The sequence below is a fragment of the Orycteropus afer genome, unplaced genomic scaffold (genome assembly GCF_000298275.1).
Source record: "Orycteropus afer afer isolate SDZICR_OR568_19922 unplaced genomic scaffold, OryAfe1.0 scaffold00016, whole genome shotgun sequence".
In the NCBI taxonomy this organism is placed as follows: Eukaryota; Metazoa; Chordata; class Mammalia; order Tubulidentata; family Orycteropodidae; genus Orycteropus; species Orycteropus afer.
Genome location: NW_006921603.1, coordinates 17,587,835 through 17,608,804, shown reverse-complemented (window position 1 = coordinate 17,608,804; position 20,970 = coordinate 17,587,835). Strand labels below are relative to the sequence as shown.

General features: G+C 42.1%; 2 protein-coding genes across 2 annotated transcripts in view; both read right to left on the bottom strand.

The window, feature by feature from the left end:
- The window catches only part of LEPROT, a 13,276-nt gene extending 4,001 nt beyond the window's left edge, over positions 1–9,275 (bottom strand). Inside the window, exons 1-2 of the mRNA XM_007959226.1 lie at positions 9,260–9,275; positions 3,370–3,445 (exon numbers count right to left, since the gene is read on the bottom strand). Coding sequence (XP_007957417.1) covers positions 3,370–3,445; positions 9,260–9,275 — 92 coding nt within the window. The remainder of the gene's footprint in view (positions 1–3,369; positions 3,446–9,259) is intronic.
- Positions 9,276–16,949: 7,674 nt separating this feature from the next.
- DNAJC6 (DnaJ heat shock protein family (Hsp40) member C6) overlaps positions 16,950–20,970 on the bottom strand; it is a 143,904-nt gene continuing 139,883 nt past the window's right edge. Inside the window, exons 18-19 of the mRNA XM_007959208.2 lie at positions 18,299–18,475; positions 16,950–17,051 (exon numbers count right to left, since the gene is read on the bottom strand). Coding sequence (XP_007957399.1) covers positions 16,950–17,051; positions 18,299–18,475 — 279 coding nt within the window. The remainder of the gene's footprint in view (positions 17,052–18,298; positions 18,476–20,970) is intronic.

Below are 20,970 nucleotides of genomic sequence, written 5' to 3'. Positions count from 1 at the left end.
TCACAATACAATGCTAACACAGATCCACCCAGACACACAGGCCTTCTGAGAAGGAGTGGGGGTAATGTGATGAAAGCTGCCCATTTTAGCCACAGATGTAAGGAGGCAGGATGGTAGCCAAAGACCAAGGGGGAAAGTGCCCTTCATCAGGAGGACTCGGCATGGAAGCACTGAGTTTGGATTCCTAATTTTAAACTAGAAGGATTCTACTGTATGTCTTAGTTTCTTAGCGCTGTTGTAACAGAAATACCACAAGTGAGTGGCTTTAACAAATAGAAATTTATTTTCTTGCAGTTTAGGAGCTAGAAGTCCAAACTCAGGGCACTGACTCTAGAGAAGGCTCTCTCTCTAGCTCTGGGGGAAAATCCTTGTCAGAGCTTCTCCAGCCTCTTGGTTCTTTGGCTCCTCTGGTGATCTCCACTTGGAACTATCTTCCCCCATTTGTGCTTGCTTGTCTCTGCGTCTATGCTTTTCTTTAGACCACTTGGAAGTAACTGGATTCAGGAGACCCTCTATACTGGTGGCATAGGGCCTAAGACATTTGACTGCTAACCAGAAGATTGATGGTTCAAACCCACCAGCCACTCCTCAGAATGAAGATTGGGCAATCTACTTCCATAGTGATCCCTCCTTGGAAACCCAAGGAGGGATGGCTATGAGTCCTATCTGACTTGAGGGCAGTGGGTTTGGGTTGTTGTTGTTGTTCGTTTTTTTTTTTTCCCCCCCATATGCAGGTATGGCTCCATTAACATAATAAAGAAAATCCTATTTCTAAAGGAGATTATGTCCACAGATAGGGAGGTCAGGGTTCAAACACCTACTTAACATTACTGTTAAGACTCAGAGATTCTCTAGATCAAAGCTCTTATTTTACCAATGATGAGACAGACAGAGGGAAGAGGCCTGAAAACAGACCCCACTGTCGCCCAACACGCCTACAGCCAAGAGCTCCTAACTCTTCCCAGAATATATTGACAGCTTTCTGAAAAATTATCTAAGAGAACCTATGTGCCCATTTATACTGAGCAACCAATATCCAACTAAGAGACCTGTTAATAGAGAAGCAACCTTGTTTATATACAAAATTTAGATATTAAACATTCAGTAAATATACTGTAAGTCAAGGGTTGGAAAACTTTTTCCATAAAGGGCCAGCGAGTAAACATTTTAGGCTTTGCAACTGTTCAACTCTGCCACTGAAGCTCCCACGCAGCCACGTTATTGTTGTTGTGTGCCACTGAGTCGATTCTGACTCACTGTTGTTAGATGCCATCATGTCGGTTCTGATTCACAGCAACCCTATGTACAACATAACAAAACAGTGCCCAGTCCTGCACTATCCTCACAGTTGCTGCTATGTTTAAGTTCATTGTTACAACCACTGTGTCTGCCCATTTCGTTGAGGGTCTTCCTCTTTTTTACTCACCCTCTACTTTACAAAGTATGATGTCCTTCTCCAGGGACTGATTTCTCCTGATAACCTGTCCAAGGTCCCTGAGATGAAGTCTCACCATCTAATGCTTCTAAGGAGCATTCCGGCTACACTTCTTACAAGAAAGATGTGTTTATTCTACTGGCAGTCCATGGTATATTCAATTCTTTGCCAAGACCCCAATTCAAAAGCATCAATGCTTCCTGGTCTTCCTCAGTCATTGTCCAGCTTTCACATATATATGAAGCGATTGAGAATACCATGGCTTGGGTCAGGGACACTGCTTTTCAACATTTTAAAGAGATCTTTAACAGCAGATTTGCCCAGTGCAGTATGTAGTTTTGCTTGGTTTATGGTATCACTCACTATTCTCCCTGAGTGTAGTCTATGTACTTTGCTATCCTATCTTGGCCAGAATGACTGTCTTAACATAAAAACCCCCTAGACTTCCCGTCAAACCCACTCTCAAGATTGTTCCCCAGCTCCTACTGCCTGAAGAAGAAAGTGTAACCTCCTTTATGTGCATACAAAGCCCAAAAGCACTGCCCATACATCCTTGATCCTTGACCAAACCCCTTCTACCACTCCTTCTGCTCTGTCACAAGGAACCATATGCAGTTTCCTCAACAGTCTATGCATTCTCATGTTTCTGAGCCTTAGTATATGACTTTCCTGCTGCTTAAAATCCTGTTAAGGAACGCTGGTGGTGCAATGGTTAAGCAGTTGGTTGCTAACTGAAAGGTTGGTGGTTCAAACCTACCAGCTGCTCTGTGGGAAAAATATGTGGCAGTCCGCTTCCATAAAGATAAAGCAGTTCTACTGTCCTGTAGAGTTGCTGAGTCCAATGGACTCAAGGGCAACAGCTAAACCTGTTAAATCTGTTAAATGTTAACAATTTTAAAAACAGTTCAATCTTCTTTCCCCAGATATCTCTATGGTTTGCTTCCTAATTTTCTGTTTGTGCTCATGTGTCCACCTCTCAGAGAGGGCCCAACCCCTTTGTGTCTTCACATAGCTTTATTCTTCCTTACACTTCTACCCCTGACAGTCTGTACATTTGTTTATCTGTTTATTGACTGCCCCCACCCCCATGCCCTTCTCCCCCATTGGAATATAGACTGAGAGAGCAGGACCTTTGGTTTTTTTCTTTCTTAATTCCCAATTTCCATAACAGTTGTTGAATAAAGGAATTTGTTGAATGTTTCCTCTACAGGGAATGCCCTTCCTTGACTCATCAGGCTGATATACTCTTATTTATCAATCTCAGTTCAAGTACAGCCTCTTCTATGCAGTGCTCCCTTGACTCTCCAAAGGAAACACAGAGGCAACTGTCATTATGCTCTCAAGGTTCTGTGCACATCTCTACCAGGGCCTCAAACTGATTCATTTCAGTTCAACCTCCCGCTGAGAATTTGCATTTCCACCCCAGATATACTGAATCAGAATCTACATTTCAACAAGATCCTGAATCAGAATCTATCTATACTCTTACAACATCCCCAGGTGATTAAGAATCTGGGGTGGAAATGCAAATTCTCAGCAGGGGAGAGAACTGGAATGAATTGTTTTGAAGCCCTGGTCTCCTACAGAAGTCATTTGTTGACAGAATCATTTGGCTGTCTCTCTGTCACAACTTGAACCTTACGTATGCTTCTCGAGTACAGAACGTCTCTCTTCATTCTTGTGTGTCCAGGACACAGCACACTACCTGGTCCAATATAAGTGTTTAATAAATGTTTACTAAATGAATAAATCATTTTCAAAAGCGCTTTCCTCTGCACAAAGACAATTAACCCATTATGAGACTGGTTTTAAAATTTGGGCTTCACCAACTCAATTGGTCAGAATTTCATGCTAAATTGACCAAACTCTAACATCCGTAATAACACTGACAAAGACACAGAAACAAAAATAGTTCTTTTTGAAAGATAACTTACCCATAATCCTCTAAGGCACATCCCAGCATAAGAAAAGTCAACCCAATAGCCCCACTGAAGGATAATGCCACAAGAGCTGTGAAAAACAAAATTAAGATTTAAATGCTGATCCCAGATCACTGGATAGAGAATCTAGGGGGAGGACGGATGTGGAATGACTACTATCGAGGACAGAGTTGCTTTTTGTGGCGATGAAAATGTTCTGGAATTAGATAGTGGTGATGGTTATACCACAGAGCCCTGGTGGCACAGAGGTTAAAAGTGCTCACCTGATAACCAAATGGTTGGCAGTTCAAACCCATCAGTGGCTCTATGGAAGAAAAATGTGGCCGATTCTGTAAAGTTTTACAACCCTGGACACCCTAAGTGTTGCTATGAGTTGGAATTGACTCAATGGCAATGAGTTTGAGTTTTGGTTTTGGACAGTTGTACAAGCTTGTGAGTATACTAAAAACCACTGAATTAAACACTTTAAAGAGGTTAGTTTTATGGTATGTGACTTTTACCTCAATAAAAAAGATTTGAGTAAAAAAAAAAGCATTAAAGATTGCAAAGTTAGCAATTTATTTCATTACCTGATGTTACATTTGACTAGCAAATAACTGCCTGTGCCCACCACTTTACAATCATAAGGTAGAGAAAGGTCACAAGTATTTCCAATACCAAACTTCCATCTAATGCCTGAATTTCTTCTGTATTTGTCACAAAATAGGCTGGCTAGTCAGTCTGAACAACTCCAGGGAAGAGAAACTCACTACCACCTAAGGCAGGCCATTTCATTCTGACAGTTTCTATACATTGAAAGCCCTCCTTCCTTATATCCAGAACTGCCTGTCTTCAGTGACTTTGCCCTCCAAAACCACAGTACTTCAAATATTTGAAGGTCGCTTTCATGACTGCAGAGAAAAATGATTCCCAACTAATATCCACTAAATAAAGATATTCCATGCATCTGTTGCGCACTAAGCTCTGAAGGGTAGAATTTACTTGTCCTTGTCATGCTACTGAGTGAGAAACAGATTATCATGGCTGTTAAAAAGCTTGAGCTCTGAGTCACAAATATGAGTTCTCTTTACTCTGCCCTGCTAGGTAGTATGACTGTGGGTAGAAACTGAACCTCTTTAAACCTCACTTCTCACCTGTAAAATGGGAATAATGGTGCCACCTTATTAGGGAGTATATGGGAGGTGAATAAAATCATCTACGTAAAGTGCCTGGCAAAAAGGAGGTGCTCAATAAGTATGTTGATTGATGCAGGCATCTGCTTATTTTATAAGTCCAAATCAAAAACATAGAACTCTCTATTGGCCAAATGTTCTTCCGGGGTTGGGGGGGGGGGACCCACAACACTCAAAATTAGTCATTGATTAAACTAATTGACATTTTTATTGTTTCCTTTTACTTCAAAGGAGATTTAGGGAGACTAAGAGGAGATTTGGAGAGACTGATTTCTAGGAAGAAGGCAAAAGTTTGTTTTTTTTTTTAATTAAAAAAAAAAGTCTCAAGTATACATACCAAAATGTTAATATGGTTTCCACTGCAGACGACATTAGTGAACAAGGAAGGATTGTCACTTTTAACTTGTCGCTTTTTCCAATTAGTACATGTCACGTGTTAATAGAAAAACGTACCAGTGTAGAAGGAAAGTCACTTTTCACATATTATTTGACTACAGATGACCTCCCTAGTAGAGTCTATTTTACTCCTCTATGTCTCCTCTGGGAGCTCTGGTAGCATAGTGGCTAAGACACTTGCCTGCTAACCAGACGGCTGGCGGTTCAAACCCACCAGACACTCCTCGGAAGGAAGGTTGGGCAATCCTACTTCCGTAGTGATACTGCCTCAGAAACCCAAGGAGGGGTCACTATGAGTCGGGGCCGACTCGACGGCACATAACAACAACAACGTCTCCTCCACGAGGCTTTTCAAAACTAAGAATCTAGACTTTTCTGTGCTATGACACTCATCTCTCAAGATTCACAACAACATCTCTAATTGGTTCTTTTTTGGCCTTTTAAGGCCTCCCCCCACACACACACACACACAAAATTAATAAATAAATGAACCTTACCCTCTGCCATCTTTTAAATTTGGAGTTGCCCACCAACTCCATCCCCCTCTATTTTTTTGGGGGGGGGTTTTTTTTTTTTTATTATGATTTGGGTGAGCTTACACAGCAAATTAATTTTCCATATAGCAGTTCATACACATTTTGTTTCATGACATTGGTTGTAGTCTCCATAACATAACAGCTCTCTTCCCACTTCCTCCCTGTGGTTACCCTATGTCCTTCTTTCCTATGCACTCCTGTCCTCTGAACTTTCTCCCTGTGCAAATACTGCCCTTCTCATCTCCCATGGTTGATTGTTCTAAGGAGTGTACCTACCTGGTGTAAATATTCACCCTACATACCTGTCTGTTGTTTGGTTGGAAGCCATAGGAGTGAGTTCAATTCCAGGCCCAAAGGGTGACTAGGGACCACAGTCTCAAGGATTTCACCTGTCTCTATCTAACCAGTAAGCCTGCTCTTTTTTTTTTTATGATTTTGAGTTTTGGTCCACATTTTTCTCTCACTCTATCCAGGATCTTCTGCATTAATACCTTGCCAAGTGGTTAACAGTGGTAGCAGGGCACCATCCAGTTCTTCTGGTCTCAGGATCATCCTGTAGGCTGAGATTCACATGGTCTACTAGTCCCTTGGCCTAATTGTTTCCATGTTATCTTTGGTTTTCTTCATTATTCTTTGCTCCAGACAAAGAGCATCTAGATGGCTGCTTGCAAGCTTTTGCTACTCACCAAAGTAGGATGTAGAACAATGCTTTAGTTTAGTATGTTATACCAATTCAGCTTGACGTCCCCCATGACCATGGTCTCAAACCCAGCGGCCCAACAACTTGCTCCCTCACGGTGACTGACTGTGGCTAAGAAGTTATCACAACTTCGCCCCATGTTACCAAAAAAACAAACTAACTGCTGTCGAGTTGGATCCAACTTTGGGTTTCTGAGGCAGTATCACTACTGAAGTAGATTGCCCAACCGTCCTTCTGAGGAGTGGCTGGTGGGTTTGAAGCGCCAGCCTTCTGATTAGCAGTCATACGTCTTAGGCACTGCTCCACCATGGGCATTCTTATAGTACATACAAATACGTATGTAGAAATATTGTCTGTCAACCTTACATATGGTCATGGGTATATTCCCTTTTGCCTAGATACACCTGATCATTCAGCCTATTTACCTATGTATCTACCCACAGATTAATGTTTGTTATTACTGATAAGGCAGTACTGCATATGCAAAAGTATTTATCTTCGTTGTCTCTTCCTCTTACGTACCTCTCTGTCTTCCTTTTCCTTAGTGTTATTGTGTTGGTCACTTGCTTTTCCCTTCACCCAAATCAATACTTGTCTTTGAACTGTTTAGCAATTTTCCCTTCTCTCCCCTCACTGCACATATTCTTGCTAACAAATAGCATTTACCCCAAAGTTTCCGTTGCTGCAAGTGCCTGGCACCTCTGATCTCCAGCTCAGAGCTGGTCCTAAAAACTAGATCTGCACATCCAACTTCAATTTGGCCTTCTCTGACTGGGCAGCCAACCAAAAAAAAAAAAAAAAAACAGACCCACTGCCACAGAGTTGATTGCGACTCTTAGCCAACAAAGACTTCAAATTCAACATGTGTAAAACCAAATGATCATCTGGCCTCCTCTCCCGTACCGTACTTACTCTTTCTTTTGAATATCCTGTCTTGGAGGATAGACACTATCATTGCACTCCAACTTCCAGTGAGTTACCAAGTCCGGGTGTCTCACTCTCCCAAATCCACCCTCTTCTCTAGAACCCTCTGCCACTGTCTTGTAGCAGGCCCTCATCATCTCACCATTACAAGAATCCACCCTACAACCATGATTCTTCCAATCCTTCCCTTCCACATCAGACAGTGAGCTTTCAACTCTATTAATCTGACGTCCCACATTTGCAATTGCTTTCACTTCTTCCAGTTGCCCTGACAGTTGAGGCTCACCGTGGTCTGACTCATGACTGCCTTTCCAACTTCCACGCTCATCAGTTATCCCCTGCTCATCACTCTTCCCCTACATATAGTCTTACTAAAGTAGCTTAAACTGAAGAGATATGCTCCTTCATGCCTCCTTTTCTCCACCACTCTACCATGTCACATGTTTTCTCCACCTGGAACATATCTGCCTTCCTGAATAAGGTGAAACCTTTTTTGACCCTTTTTGATTCAGCTCAAGCATACCTGTTCTGTGAAAACAATCCTCTTCTTCCCTGAAGCAGGGTGAAGTAATTCCATCTGTTTCCCCACTATACGTAAAAACACCTTGTCTACTTAATTGTTTCCAGCTGTAATCCCACAATAACTTCCCATTTATTTTTTTGTCTTAAATCTCAGGCATACAGTAACTCAAAAAACTCACTGCCATCCAGTCGGACCCGACTCATAGTGACCCCTCCTTGGGTTTCCGAGGCAGTATCACTACAGAAGTAGATTGCCCCATCTTCCTTCCAAGGAGTGGCTCGTGGATTTGAACCACCAGCCTTCTGGTTAGCAGTTTTTGGGCACTACACCACCAGAGCTCCTCAGGCATACAGTAGTTCTTCAACAAAGTTGAATAGAATTAACTGCAAAATGCATCTCCCCTTATTCCTTTTCTATTTAATATCCTATCTTACTTTTTCCTAGTCACAATTTCTAATATGTTCACATTTAAACATCGTTATTTGTAAGTTTTTGGTTATGACTAAACACTGTGTAGTACTTAAATACTACTTTTAACGTTTTTTGCAGTGGCTCCAAACTACTATATTACACACTGGACGCAGTCCAAATAAACCAAGTTTACTAAACTGATAAAAGTTTAACACGCAGCCAGAAATGATATCTGCTGCTAACAAACAGCTCACACACTCAGATACATTTCATAGTGAACACATACATACACACTGTACACGTTTATAGCTTGATACTGGGTTAGTGGGCAGAGATGATGTTTTGGTACAAATATCAGGAAGGATAAGAACTCCAACATGGAAACAAGTTATGCTATTCTATTCACAAGGTTAGAGACATAAGGATTTCCTACCAAAATCCTTCTGATAACCTCTCATCGCTGCCATTCCTCACTCCTCTGAAGACATAAAGGGAAACAGTGTTCTTGGTATCCCTTTTTATCATGTCCTACTCAAAAACACATTGCACAAACACTATCTTCTTGTCTTTCCAGAAATGGAGAAAATATTGAAGAAAATATTGTTAAAATGCTACTAATCTTCACAATTACGAAAAACACAACATTTCTGGGAGCTTTCCGCCCGCTGTCAAATCTGCCCAATAGAAAAAAAAAAAAAAAAATCACTAGGTACATGGGGATTAAGTTCCCCAGTGAAAAGAACACTGGAGAACCAAAGGCTTCTCTGTAACAAATGAGAAACTCGGCTGAGACGTAGGAAAAGGGAGAAGATTTAGGCGGAGTGGATAAGCAGGGAAGCGGAAACACTGTTTAGAAACTAGGCAGCCGGAGGGAGGAGGGGCGCTCCGACGTACGGAGCAGGAGTCCGGGAGGTGATGAACCCAGAATCTCCCAGGGAGGCGCGGCTCCGCGGTGAGGCCTCTGTGTAGAGGGAGCGTAAAGACGTCGGGTGCGAGCGTGAAGGCCAATGGTCTTGCAAGAAAAAAAAAAAAGCCCTGAGATTCCACCCGAAACTCCCCTCTACTAGCATCCCAAGGGGCAACAGAAGCAGGAGGGGTGGGAAGAGTGGCGGAGCTGGGGGCACTGTGCCCTGCTAGTGCGCCGAAGGCGCAGCTCCAGGCTCAGTCCAGAGAAGAGGGGCGACCCCACCGTAGAACGACTGGGCTAGGGGCCGCGATGTACCTTTAATGCCCGCCATTTCTCCCGAGCTGAGACTGGGGCTGCGGCTGCTTCCGGCCTCCAGCCACTGCCACGGCCCCAGCCCAGCTTGAGAACCGCTGGGCAGATCCCGCTGCGCCTCCGCCGCACGTAACCCCACCCCACCAATTCAGAACTCCTCCTTCGCGGTTCCAGAGCTCCCCTCTATTATGCATAGCCCTGCCCCTGTGGATCCCGTCCCCGCCTCCAACGCGCAAACTCCCGCCCTTGTCAGGCCTGAACCAGAGGTAGCCAGGGAAAGCCCCGCCCCTGCCACGCATAGCCCCGCCCCAAATGTAGCCACGCCCCCTAATAAGTATAGTCACGCCCCCTTCTCCTCTCATCCGGAGGCGCCTCCTACTCTCCGAGGCCCCTCCTACTCTCCGAGTTCCCTCCGGGCCCTGTAAATGCGATTTGGGCACTTCTCCGCGAACCGGTGATCGCCACGAGTAACCCTTTTGTCCTGAGCCGTCCTGGCAATATCCGAAATTCCGAACTCGCCCCACAACCTACCCTTAAAGTCTGTCGTCTGGGAACTCTCCAGACTCTGGAAGACTCCCTGCCGACCTCTGATTCTCAGGCCCAGACTCTCGTGAGCAGCGCGGGAGCGCGCCGGCCAGAGGCCTGGGCAGAGCACTGCGGATCCCGGCTGCCTGGATACCTTGCCCAGGAATGGAGACCGACAAAGAGGGGAGAAGGAGGAGGTGAATGGAGGAGGAAAGTTACAATCCGTAAGGAAGAAAAGGGCACCCACATACTAACTAGCATTATGTTTCTCAGACCAACCTCCGTTTGTGGGCCTGTCACCATTCACGTAGCTGCCTTTAGCTCTGGCGGCCCAGAGAACTAGGACTGGAGGAGGGAGCCCCTACTCTTTACCCCCTGCTGTATTTGTAGAGACAGGCCACATGCGTTTCGTGTCCTAGGGTTTGATGCACCTTTAAATAAATAGCTTTTCTTTTTTACCTTGGGGACGCAAAGTCTGTAGGTTACTCAGGCCAGTTTAGGCCACATAGGGCCATTCTGTAAAGGAATGGAGAGTTTTCTCTTTGTGGACATAATCTGGAAGAAACCTTGGAAACTATCTGGTGCAAACGCCTCGTTTTACCTTGGGGAAAAAACCTCACTACAGTCAGTCGGTTCTGACTCATAGTGACCTTTCCTTGGTTTTCCAAAGCGGTGTCACTAGGGAAGTAGATTGCCCCATCTTCCTTCCAAGGAGTGGCTATTGGGTTTGAACCGCTAGCCTTCTGGTTAGCAGTCAAATGCCTTAGGCACTTTGCCACCAGAGCGCCCTTGAAAAGGGGTGTTGTTGTTGTTGTTGTTATGTGCCGTCGAGTCACTGCCCTTATTCACACAACTCTTTGGAGGAGATTGGATTACAGGCCTGTCTCCTCTCAGGAAGCCTGGTGCAGTGGTTAAAGCGCTCATCTAACTGAAAAGTAGGCTGTTGGAACCCACCAGCCTTCTTCTGGGAGAAAGATGTGGCAGTCTGCTTTCTAAGGATTTATAGACAGCCTAGCTCTAGTGGCCTAGTGCCTAAGGCATTTGACTGCTAACCAGACGTCTGGCTGTTCAAACCCAACAGCCACTCCTTGGAAGGAAGACTGGGCAATCTACTTCTGTAGTGATACTGTTACCGGACCAAACGCGAGTCCCTGCCCGGTGCACAGTCAGTTTACACACCAAGATTGAGAGGAGAGAAAATTATTTATTGCAAAGCAGCAGTGCAAGGAGTTAGGGGTAGTCTGTACTCAGATCTTAACTCCCCGAGATGCCATTGAAACACAGTTTTTGCAGGTTTCAGGGATTTGGGGCATGAACCTTAAATGGGTGAAGGATGAGTCACTGGCTTCTTGTTATCGGCTGATAGGGGCATGGGCAGAGGGGAGAGAGTCAGCAATTAACTTTTGTTCCATTATGTCCTGTCAGAGTTCATTTACAAGTTGTTTCTAAAACATTTCTATTGTCCGTGGCCAGAGTTAATCTACAAGTTATTTCTAAAATACTTTTACCAAGTCTTTCATCTGCAGGAAGGAATGTTTTCCATTCAGTTCTTTAAGGAACTGAATACTCATCTGCCCAGGGTGGGAAAATAGTTGGGGGTAATCCAGTCTACTTATTCCCCTGCCCAGTCTTATCTAATTATCTGTCTTAAGTGGGGGGGGGGAATAGTTGGGGGTAATCCAGTCTACCTATCTATTCCCATCCAGGTGCCAGGGTGGTGGGGGAAATAGCACTCAGTTTCAATACTGCCTTGGAAACCCAAGGAGGGATTACTATGAGTCAGATCCGACTCCATGGCAGTAAGTATGGTTTTGGAAACTATGGACCAGTTCTACTCTGTCCTATAGGATTACTATGAGTGGGAATCCACTCGATGGCAGTGCATTTTTAACTATAGTGCTCAGCTAGTTTCAGGACGAAGCGTAGCTCTTCCTCCTAATTGTGAGGATTTCCTATAGTATTCAATCTCCTAATATCTCCTTCCATTCTCAACCCATTGTGTCTCTAGAAAGTCATCTGGAGCCTTCCAGGTCAGCCTGAGGCCAGACTCGAAAAGGGGAAATTATTTGGAGAAAATAGAAACCACTTCAGAGGCACAGTTTTGGTTGAGTGCCCTAGGTTTCTTCCTGGGACTGTGAGAAGCATAAAGATGAGGTATTTGCCCCAGGGTAATGTCTGGACTCAAAAACTAGAGACAGCACAGTATTTATCTCCAACCACCTGCCCTGACCAGGTGTCATTTCCAGTTTACTAAACACATGAACGGCACATAACAACAACAACAACAAACACATGAAAGAGAAAGTTGGCCATTTTATCCTGCCAGAGGCATTGACCATCTCCTGAGAGAATCTACTTTCCTCTTGCCAGATGTGACCATGGCAAATTGTTCTTCCACTTACCCATTCCACACTTCACCAAAAGCAAAGTTAAACTTTAGGCACTGAACCCTATTCTGGACTTGCAATAGGTGTTCCTTGGATGTATAAGATCCATGTCTTCTATCACAGTGCCAGGACTACAATAGATTTCTTAAAATGAATGTTTATATTCTCTCCTTGCGTTCATTTCTCTCACTTTGAACTAGGTTTTATTTCCATTTTATAGATGTGAAAACTAAGACTCAGTAACTACTAGTGAGTTGGGAAGTTGAAGGCAGGAGCTGTTGTAGTAATTAGAAATAACAGTAACCCCATTCCTTGATTTAATTTCCCTATACGTGTCTATGGGAGCTCTGGTAGCATAGTGGCTAAGACACTTGCCTGCTAACCAGACGGCTGGCGGTTCAAACCCACCAGCCACTCCTCGGAAGAAAGGTTGGGCAATCCTACTTCCGTAGTGATACTGCCTCGGAAACCCAAGGAGGGGTCGCTATGAGTCGGGGCCGACTCGACGGCACATAACAACAACATACGTGTCTATAAGGAGCTCCGGTGGTATAGTGCCTAAGGCATTTGACTGCTAACCAGAAGGTTGGTGGTGCAAACCTACCACCCACTCCTCGGAAGAAAGACAGGGCAATCTACTTCTGTAAAGGTTTACTGCCTCAGAAACCCAAAGGGGTCGCTATGAGTTGGAATCAACTAGATGACAATTAGTTGGTTTTGTTGTTGTTGTTGTTGTTTTAGATACATGTCTATTAGTATCCTGAGTAGAGTATACATACAAAGTGTTGGAGATTGCCCCAACCTTCTTTCCAAGGAGTGGCTGGTAGGTTTGAACCTCCAGCCTTCTGGTTAGCAGTCAAGTACCTTAGGCATTATGCTATTAAATGAGAAAAATGAGTATATATAACAGCACCTAGGGTAGTGTGTATGTGTGTGTATATGTATAAAACCAAACCAAACTCACTACCATCGAGTCAATTCCAACTCATAGCAAGCCCCACTGGATTTCCAAGGCTTTTTTTCCATAATCTTTACGGAAGCAGATCGCTCCATCTTCCTTCCAGAGCAGCTGGTTGGTTTGAACTGCTGACCTTCTGGGTAGCACCCAAATGCCTTATCCACTACACCACCAGAGTTCCATATCTGTTGCTGGGGTAGACTCTCAAATCAGTACATAAGTTAAATGCAAGCAAGACATAACACTATTGAAATGAGTTGGTTTCCTAACTCTTCACCACTGCTGCTTTTTACCCAGGCTTTCCCTTTACAAAACCTTCAATGTGTATGTCTTTACCATTTTACACAGGCAGCTCTCTGTCAGCCCAAAGAGATAAGAGTAAGAGGCAAGGCACAAGTGACTTTTGGTTGCCTTTTCCTGCTGATTTATCCACTCCCCACAACCTGAGATTTCAATGTAATTCCAGCCCCAGCACTGACTTGTAGTCATATACTTTGTCTTCTACAAGTAGGGAAGTAGTATAATAATACTTACTACTTAATGGGTGGGAGCTCTGGTGGCGTAGTGCCTAAGGCATTTGACTGCTAACCAAAAGGCTGGCAGTTCAAACCCACAGCCAATCCTCGGAAAGAAGATCGGGCAATCTACTTCCTTGGTGAAACCGCCTCAGAAATCCAAGGAGGGGTCACTATGAGTCGGATACTATTGGACAGCAGGGAGTTTGGCTTTGTTTTTATCCATTTGTTAAGAGGCCGTTTCATACACAGTACCTAACTCCTCCATTGTACGGTTGTTAGGATTACCTCTGTTTTACAGATGCTAAAATGGAGACTCAAGAAATTTAAGAATCTTGCCCAACATGGCAATCTACCTGGCAAAACAAGGATTCAAACCTGGTTCTTCTGGTCTCAAACCAACTCTACCACTTTGCTCAAGTACCATGGTTTCTTTGGAACAATCAAACCCTGTTTACTTGACCTAAATTCCTGAGAAGTGTTTCCAGCAGGGAAACTTCATGTTGCTGTGATAACTATTTACGGAATTTTTGTTTTTTCCATTCCTGACACAGTGGTGTTTGAGTAGTGGCATCAGGATCCCACTTGAGCATGTTTTTCAGATGCAGACAGTACAGTAATGGTTCAAATGCTTTTGTTTTGCCACATTTCTTCCCAAATGAACATGCTGCTTCTGTAAGAACTAAAATATCTAGAACAAGGTCTCATAATCCCAGGACCAATCCCTTTGCCTCAGCCTATAAATGCACTTCGAAAAATCCATTCATATTCTAGCTAGGAGGTCAGGATTTCTATGCTGATTCTTTTTGAAATACAGTATTCATGTAAAATGATTGAGAGGTGATATTACCAAGATCACCAAAGTGTGCATGTGTAGGGAACCTGGGGGAATACAGGTGGTTCATGTCTAAATCCTGTCAGATTACATATCCCTGCAAATGTATTCTATGCTTTTCATATTCTTTCCCCATAACTTCCCTGAAAAGTGAATCACATTGGAAGGTGTAAGTCAAGCTCGTTCTCATATTTCTATAAGTATTAAAATAACTTAAGTTTCTATAGATATTTTTGAGCCTTTTAATATACATTACAAATATTTTAGACCAATCACATTTTGTTGTGTGTAACATATTTACAAAACAAAAGATATATTACAATAAATATGAATGAAACAGTGAATCTGACCAACAGCAAGCTCTGTGACAATCAGTTATTTAAAAGGAATGCAAAACCTGTTGGTCTGCATATGTTAACAGTTTTGGGATAAATAAAGGTCCAGAATTATAATGTATCTGGAATAGAGATAAGGGGAAAAATCCTCAGATTTAAGTTAGGTAAGATTCTTTCTCATTGCTAATTACATATCATTAATTTGATGATGTTTTAAACTATGAACTTCAATGAATTATCCAAACATGATACAAAGCTAATATAGATAGATCATTTCAAAATGTATGTGACATCCACATAATATCCTTTTAATTATTATTGTTAAATACTGTAGTTCACACAATATCTACAAATGTAAATGAGAGAAAAAAAGGTCACAGCAACATGTCTCACATTCCAATTTTAAATAAGACAAGCACATACTGGATCAAACATTATATTGTAATACATTAATAAATAACACCTAGTTGTTATGGTTACCTCGAACAGTTTACAGCTGTATATTTTAAGAGAACATTTTCTGTGAGTTTCACATCGTCAGTTAAAAGTAAAATAAGTAATGAACTTTTATAACCAAACAAAAAAAAGGAGAGAGAGAGACTTCTATATAGAACATAAATAATTTTTGACATGCTGCTTTTCTGGTAGTTTGTCACAGGAAAAAAATAAAAACAAAAAGTGATTGTCATTTAAAAACAACTTTTGAAAGCTTTTCACAATATTGAGTACAAACCTTTAAGATTAGCGTGTAAATCTTTTTGCCCATTTGCTTTGCATGTGTATGATATGCACACTGTGTATGTGCACCCCAAAACTGATCTACTGGAGTCACAGGATACAAACTGCTTAGCACTCAAAATGAGAAACAGCCAAAACACCAAACTGAAATCCAACTGGTTTGAGGTCTGGGAAAATTTCATTCTTACATTGTTTTCACAGTAGTCCCTGTGCGACTCTTGTTCCTTTGGACCTCCAACTACCTTTAAAACAATAAACCCCACTATACTAATCCAAGAGGTTCTGATTCACCAGGTGGAGTGGGGGTGTGGGACCTGGTTCATCAAAGCAAAATACTGACGAGACATCTGAGTTGGTCTGCAGGTGAGCATAGCTCTAACTGCAACTGCACATTTCTCGGGCCAGGTGTTCGGTGTTTTCTTCTTCCATTCTGTTACTACAACCACTCACAACACAAGAGAATACTGAGTCCATCCTGGATATCAGTCCTGATAAATTGTGAATGGGCCACACTGCTTCACAGTCTGTTTCCAGCTAGAACATTCTTGGTTAAGCAAAAGAACAGCATCAAGACTTAGGGGAAAATTACAAGTTTCTTTCAAGTAGAGTTTAGAGTTATTGTTATGCTATTAAGACTTTTTTTTTTGTTTGTTTAATCAACCACAGTTTTCTGAAGGGAATGAAAAGTAGTAGCCTAACTCCTTGACCACAAATACAGATTTTCTTATCCTCAGAGTCCCTATTTTCTTTAGCCAGTGTTTTCACTAATTTTTCTGCTTACAGTCGGTGTAATCAGTGGATTGTAGTATAATCATGTCCCACAATTCAGGTTCTTTTATATTTGTTCATCCTCCTGACCAAAAGAAGTGTACAGTATGCTAAAGGCCATTGTAAATTTCCTTTTAAACACACACACACACACACACATACAGAGAAAAACTTGCTGGTTGTGTTCCTCGAGTCTGTGTAAAGCCATTGCTCAAATTACATCTTTTCAAGAAAATCTAAAAACCATTATTTCAAACCATCATGTAGTTCTATTAACTTTTGCTCATTCAATCCTATTCTCAATGAGATGGACATTGTGTCTTCTGTGGCCTCTATTTCCATCTCTCCCAGGCACAATGCTCAGTAGGCTCCCCAGAGGGCAGGCCGGAATGTTGTAACTCTGCAAGGTCATCTGGCTAAAAGGTCCTCTCATGCTCTGGACATTTTATGCTGGGGACTTAGAGAAACCAAACAGCCACATTCCTTATCAATGAGGAATTAATTCACAAGTAATTTAACAGTTTAGTTCTAGAAACATGTTACTGGAATTTTTGGTTCATCTGTGAACACCTCAGAATTGTGACACACACTAATTAGCACAGGTCTGCAGCAAAGATGGGAAAGCTCATTAATTAATACAAGGGCTTCTGGCCTTGATTTTCAAATTCAGACCAGGCATCATTTAGTTCCATGAAAATCATCTTTGCATACTGTTCGTAAGGTTGCCCAGTAGCCTACAGAGAGAACAAAAACACACATTAGATACCACAGATTAAAATTTATTTATATTAAATTTTTACTGCTAATATATGGGCTCTGAGCGATTGAATTAAAAAAAAAAAAAATTAGGCCATTCCTCTTTTTATAGTTTAATCTATGTGACCCTAATTACTATGACCTCCCCAAAACACTCTCACCCTGGAAATTCACATGTGGTGGTGATAAGTTGATGAATACATAACAAAGGACTCAAGGGTAGCCAAAGAGTCATCTTCATTCTCCAGCAGGATCTACTAAGGTAGCAAAGGTTCACAGCAGCTTAGCTCCAATTGATTGTCTGTATTTCTGAACTCTTATTTTTCCCATTTCTGAAAAAAGGAAGTTCTTTGAAACCCATAATTGGGGTATAGAGTTTATGTTTTTTTCTGGGCTCATCATTCCTTTTTATCTTTTGATTCATCAAAACTCAAACAGGAAAGTTATTTCTCATTAATTGTTTTATTCAGACTAGTCACAAAAAGTTTACCCCCCCCCCCAAAAAAAGTGAAAATCAAGTACACCAAATTCAAGCGCATGTTCCCAAGTGGCACTTCAATCATCGCTTCATGTCATATAATAGGTATAGTTCACATATGACAGCAAGATGCCTTATTTCTGTCTGGGATATTGATGTATTATTCATAATTTGCACTTTAATGGTTCTTCAGTTTGGCCATGAGGTATTAAAGTTTCTGCAATATATACCACTTACATGTGTATGTGTGTGTGTCTGTGTGTCTGTGTGTATGTACAGTTCAATGAAAACAAACTGGTGTAATTAACACAGTGATTAATTTATTGCATATTGGATATTCTGTTGATTCTCTCCAGTTTTAACAAATACTCTTTAACTACAATCCTGCTAGATATACTGCTGTGTCTCTAAGCAGAAATGCTTTCTACTGACCAGCTCTTATAGTATCCTTACTACTGTAAGAGACCAGGACACAATTTATATCTGATCCCTAAAAACGTGGTCACTGTTAAATCTTCCTCCTCTCTAAGTAAAGCTCCCATTCTGTTATTTGTAATGTATAGTTTGATCTATTTTCACCCACTTTGTGAAGCACAACTACTTGTTTAACTTTTTTAATTTGTTAAATTTTAACTCATGGATTTTTTATGTTAATGAAATGGCGTAACCAACTAGCATAGTGAAAGTATGTTGCTCAAAAAATAATGAAGACAGGACAAATGATACAATACAGCAGGTTTCACTCACTTTGTCTGGGTGCACCACCAGGACAGCCCTCCTGTATACCTTCTTCACCTGCTCTGGCGTTACCAGGTCTGCCATGCCAACTGGTTTCCACTTGGTCTCCCCAGCCCACAGCACAGTGTGCATTGTAGAAAGAAGTGCTCTGATATTTCTTTCTTTGCCTTCAATCCATTCTAGAATCTGTTAGAGCAGGAGGAATTAAGAGATTCAAATGTTTTTTTAGTCTGGAAATTCTCCACTAAGACTCTGGAGATCCCTGCTCCAGCAACATGTAAGTACTTAGGGCTTCTTGTATACTTTAACCTGTTCCCTCTATCTGGAATGCTTTTCCACCTCCTGCCTTGCTGCTCTGGTCAATTCACCATCATCCTTCTAAAGCTTGCTCAAGAAAGCTTTGACAAGTTTGAATTTCTTCCTCCAAAGCCCTCAGAGTTAATTAACCAAAACCAAACCGCTTGTTGTCAAGTTGATTCTGACTCTGCTAGAGGGGTACAGAGGTGGCTTCTTCTGACCTTCTCTTACTCCATAAGAGGAAGATAGAATCACCATCAGCAGCCCAAGGCCTGTTCTTATGAGGCTAGACATGCTGCCACCCTCCAGCCCTCTTAATAACCTTGACACCAACCGTTCCTCTTCTAGCACCCACCTTTTTTCTGGGTTCAATAATTCACTGCAGTGGCCACACAGAACTCACAGATTATGGGTTTGATAGGGAAGCAAAGGCTACAATTCAAGTTCAGGAACGTATTCGGAATACAGTTCTTTGATCAGGATAGTCTCCCCTCTGCTGTGTCCTTAGACAAGCCTCTCTGGCCTTTGGCCTCTCAGTCTGGCCTCTGCTTCTGTGGACGAGGTAAGCCTGCCACTCTGTCTCATGCCTCTTAGTTCCACTGCCGCCGTCTCTCAGCCAGATGTCTCTCAGCTGAGCATCTCTCTCAGCCATGCAGCTATCTCTCTCTCAGCCACGCATCTTTCTCTGTCTCTCAGCGGCACATCTCTCTCTCAGCCATGTGTCTGTCTCAGCTGCACATCTCTCAGCAGTGCGTCTCAGCCAGCAGTCAGAGAGATTCCTTTCTGCCTCTAGAAGGGCTCATTTTAAGCCTGGCAAACTGGCAAAATTAACCAATCCCAATATCAGAATTCTATACACCTGAGAGAGAGTGAACTTTCCAGAAGATTACTTTGTGCTACACCAACAGAAATACACCAGGTGGATACTCAGTTGCTCACAGCAAAATGGGAATTACAAAGACTATGGCCAGAGAAGTCATATCATGTAATTTACTATACCACAGACTCATAGAGAGACCCTGTAGGGCAGAGTAGAATTGCCCCATAGGGTTTCCAAAGCTGTAACCTTTACAAAGAAAAATGCCTCATCTTTCTCCCACGAAGCAACTGGTAGGTTCCAACTGCCAACCTTTTGGTTAGCAGTTGAGTACTTTAACCAGTGTACCACCAAGGCTCCTTCCAGAGTTAATTATTCCCTTGCAAAGTGTAAATGCCATGAGGGCACATAACACATCTGTGTTTTTCCTTGCTATATCCCCCTAAGGAGCTCTGGTGGCAGAGTGCCTAAGTTATTTGACTGCTAACCAGAAGGTTGGTAGTTCAAACCCATCAGCCACTCCACAGAAGGAAGACTGAGAAATCTACTTCCATAAAGATTAACCACCTCAGAAACCCAAAGGGGGTCACTATGAGTCAGAATTGACTCGATGACAGTGAGTTTGGTTTTTGGTTTTATATGTCCCTATCAAATACAATGGCGCACACACACACTCAATGAGTATTTCTCGAAAAAAGAGTGAATTTCTCTGAGCTACTCTAGCTTATACACCTTTCAATCATAATATGTTACAGGTTATTTAAATTGTCTGTGTGTTTGTCTTACCTTGACATTAGCCAGAGCTCCCTGAGGAAAGGTAATGTTTCTTAGATATCATTGTATCTCAGGAACCAAATAATATGCTTGTCACAGAGTGGAACTCAAAGTAGTTGTTAAATGCATTAATCCATTAAAGTCATTCACAGGTCCCCAGTGGCACTACCTGTTTTCACTCAGCTTGTAACCCAAAGGTTGGTGGTTCAAACCCACCCAATGTTGCCACAGAAGAAAAGGCCAGGTGATCTGCTCTATTAAGCTTACAGCCAAGAAAACCCTATGGAGCAGTTCTACTCTATTATATCAGAATTGACTCAATGTCATAAGACAACAGCATTAAAAATATGAACATTCATAGTTTGAACAAATGAGGCTATTGAAGGGTTGTCAACAATGAATCAGCACTGAGCACATAACAGTAGTTAAATGAGTAGCTGTTGTTGGATGCATGTTTTAGACCTGACTAATCTTTGGTACAAAGTAAATACTCTTTTCCAATTAGACAACCAAGCACAGAAATAAACAACTTTTTATTACAGAAAATAACTGCCAAACTGTTAGATTTTACCTAAGCAAAGTATTCAGGCAGCAAAGGTATAGAGATGGAAAGTGAAATTTTGAGGGGAAAAGAAAGTATGTGTGATGTTATGTGACGTGAAAAGCAAATGCAAAGATCCTCCACAGTACTCAGAAAACACCAAAGAATCTAGACATCTTAGGTCTTAGACATCTACAACAGATGTTTGAATCTGTCTGGAAATTATGGAGAATAACAACATATATATATATA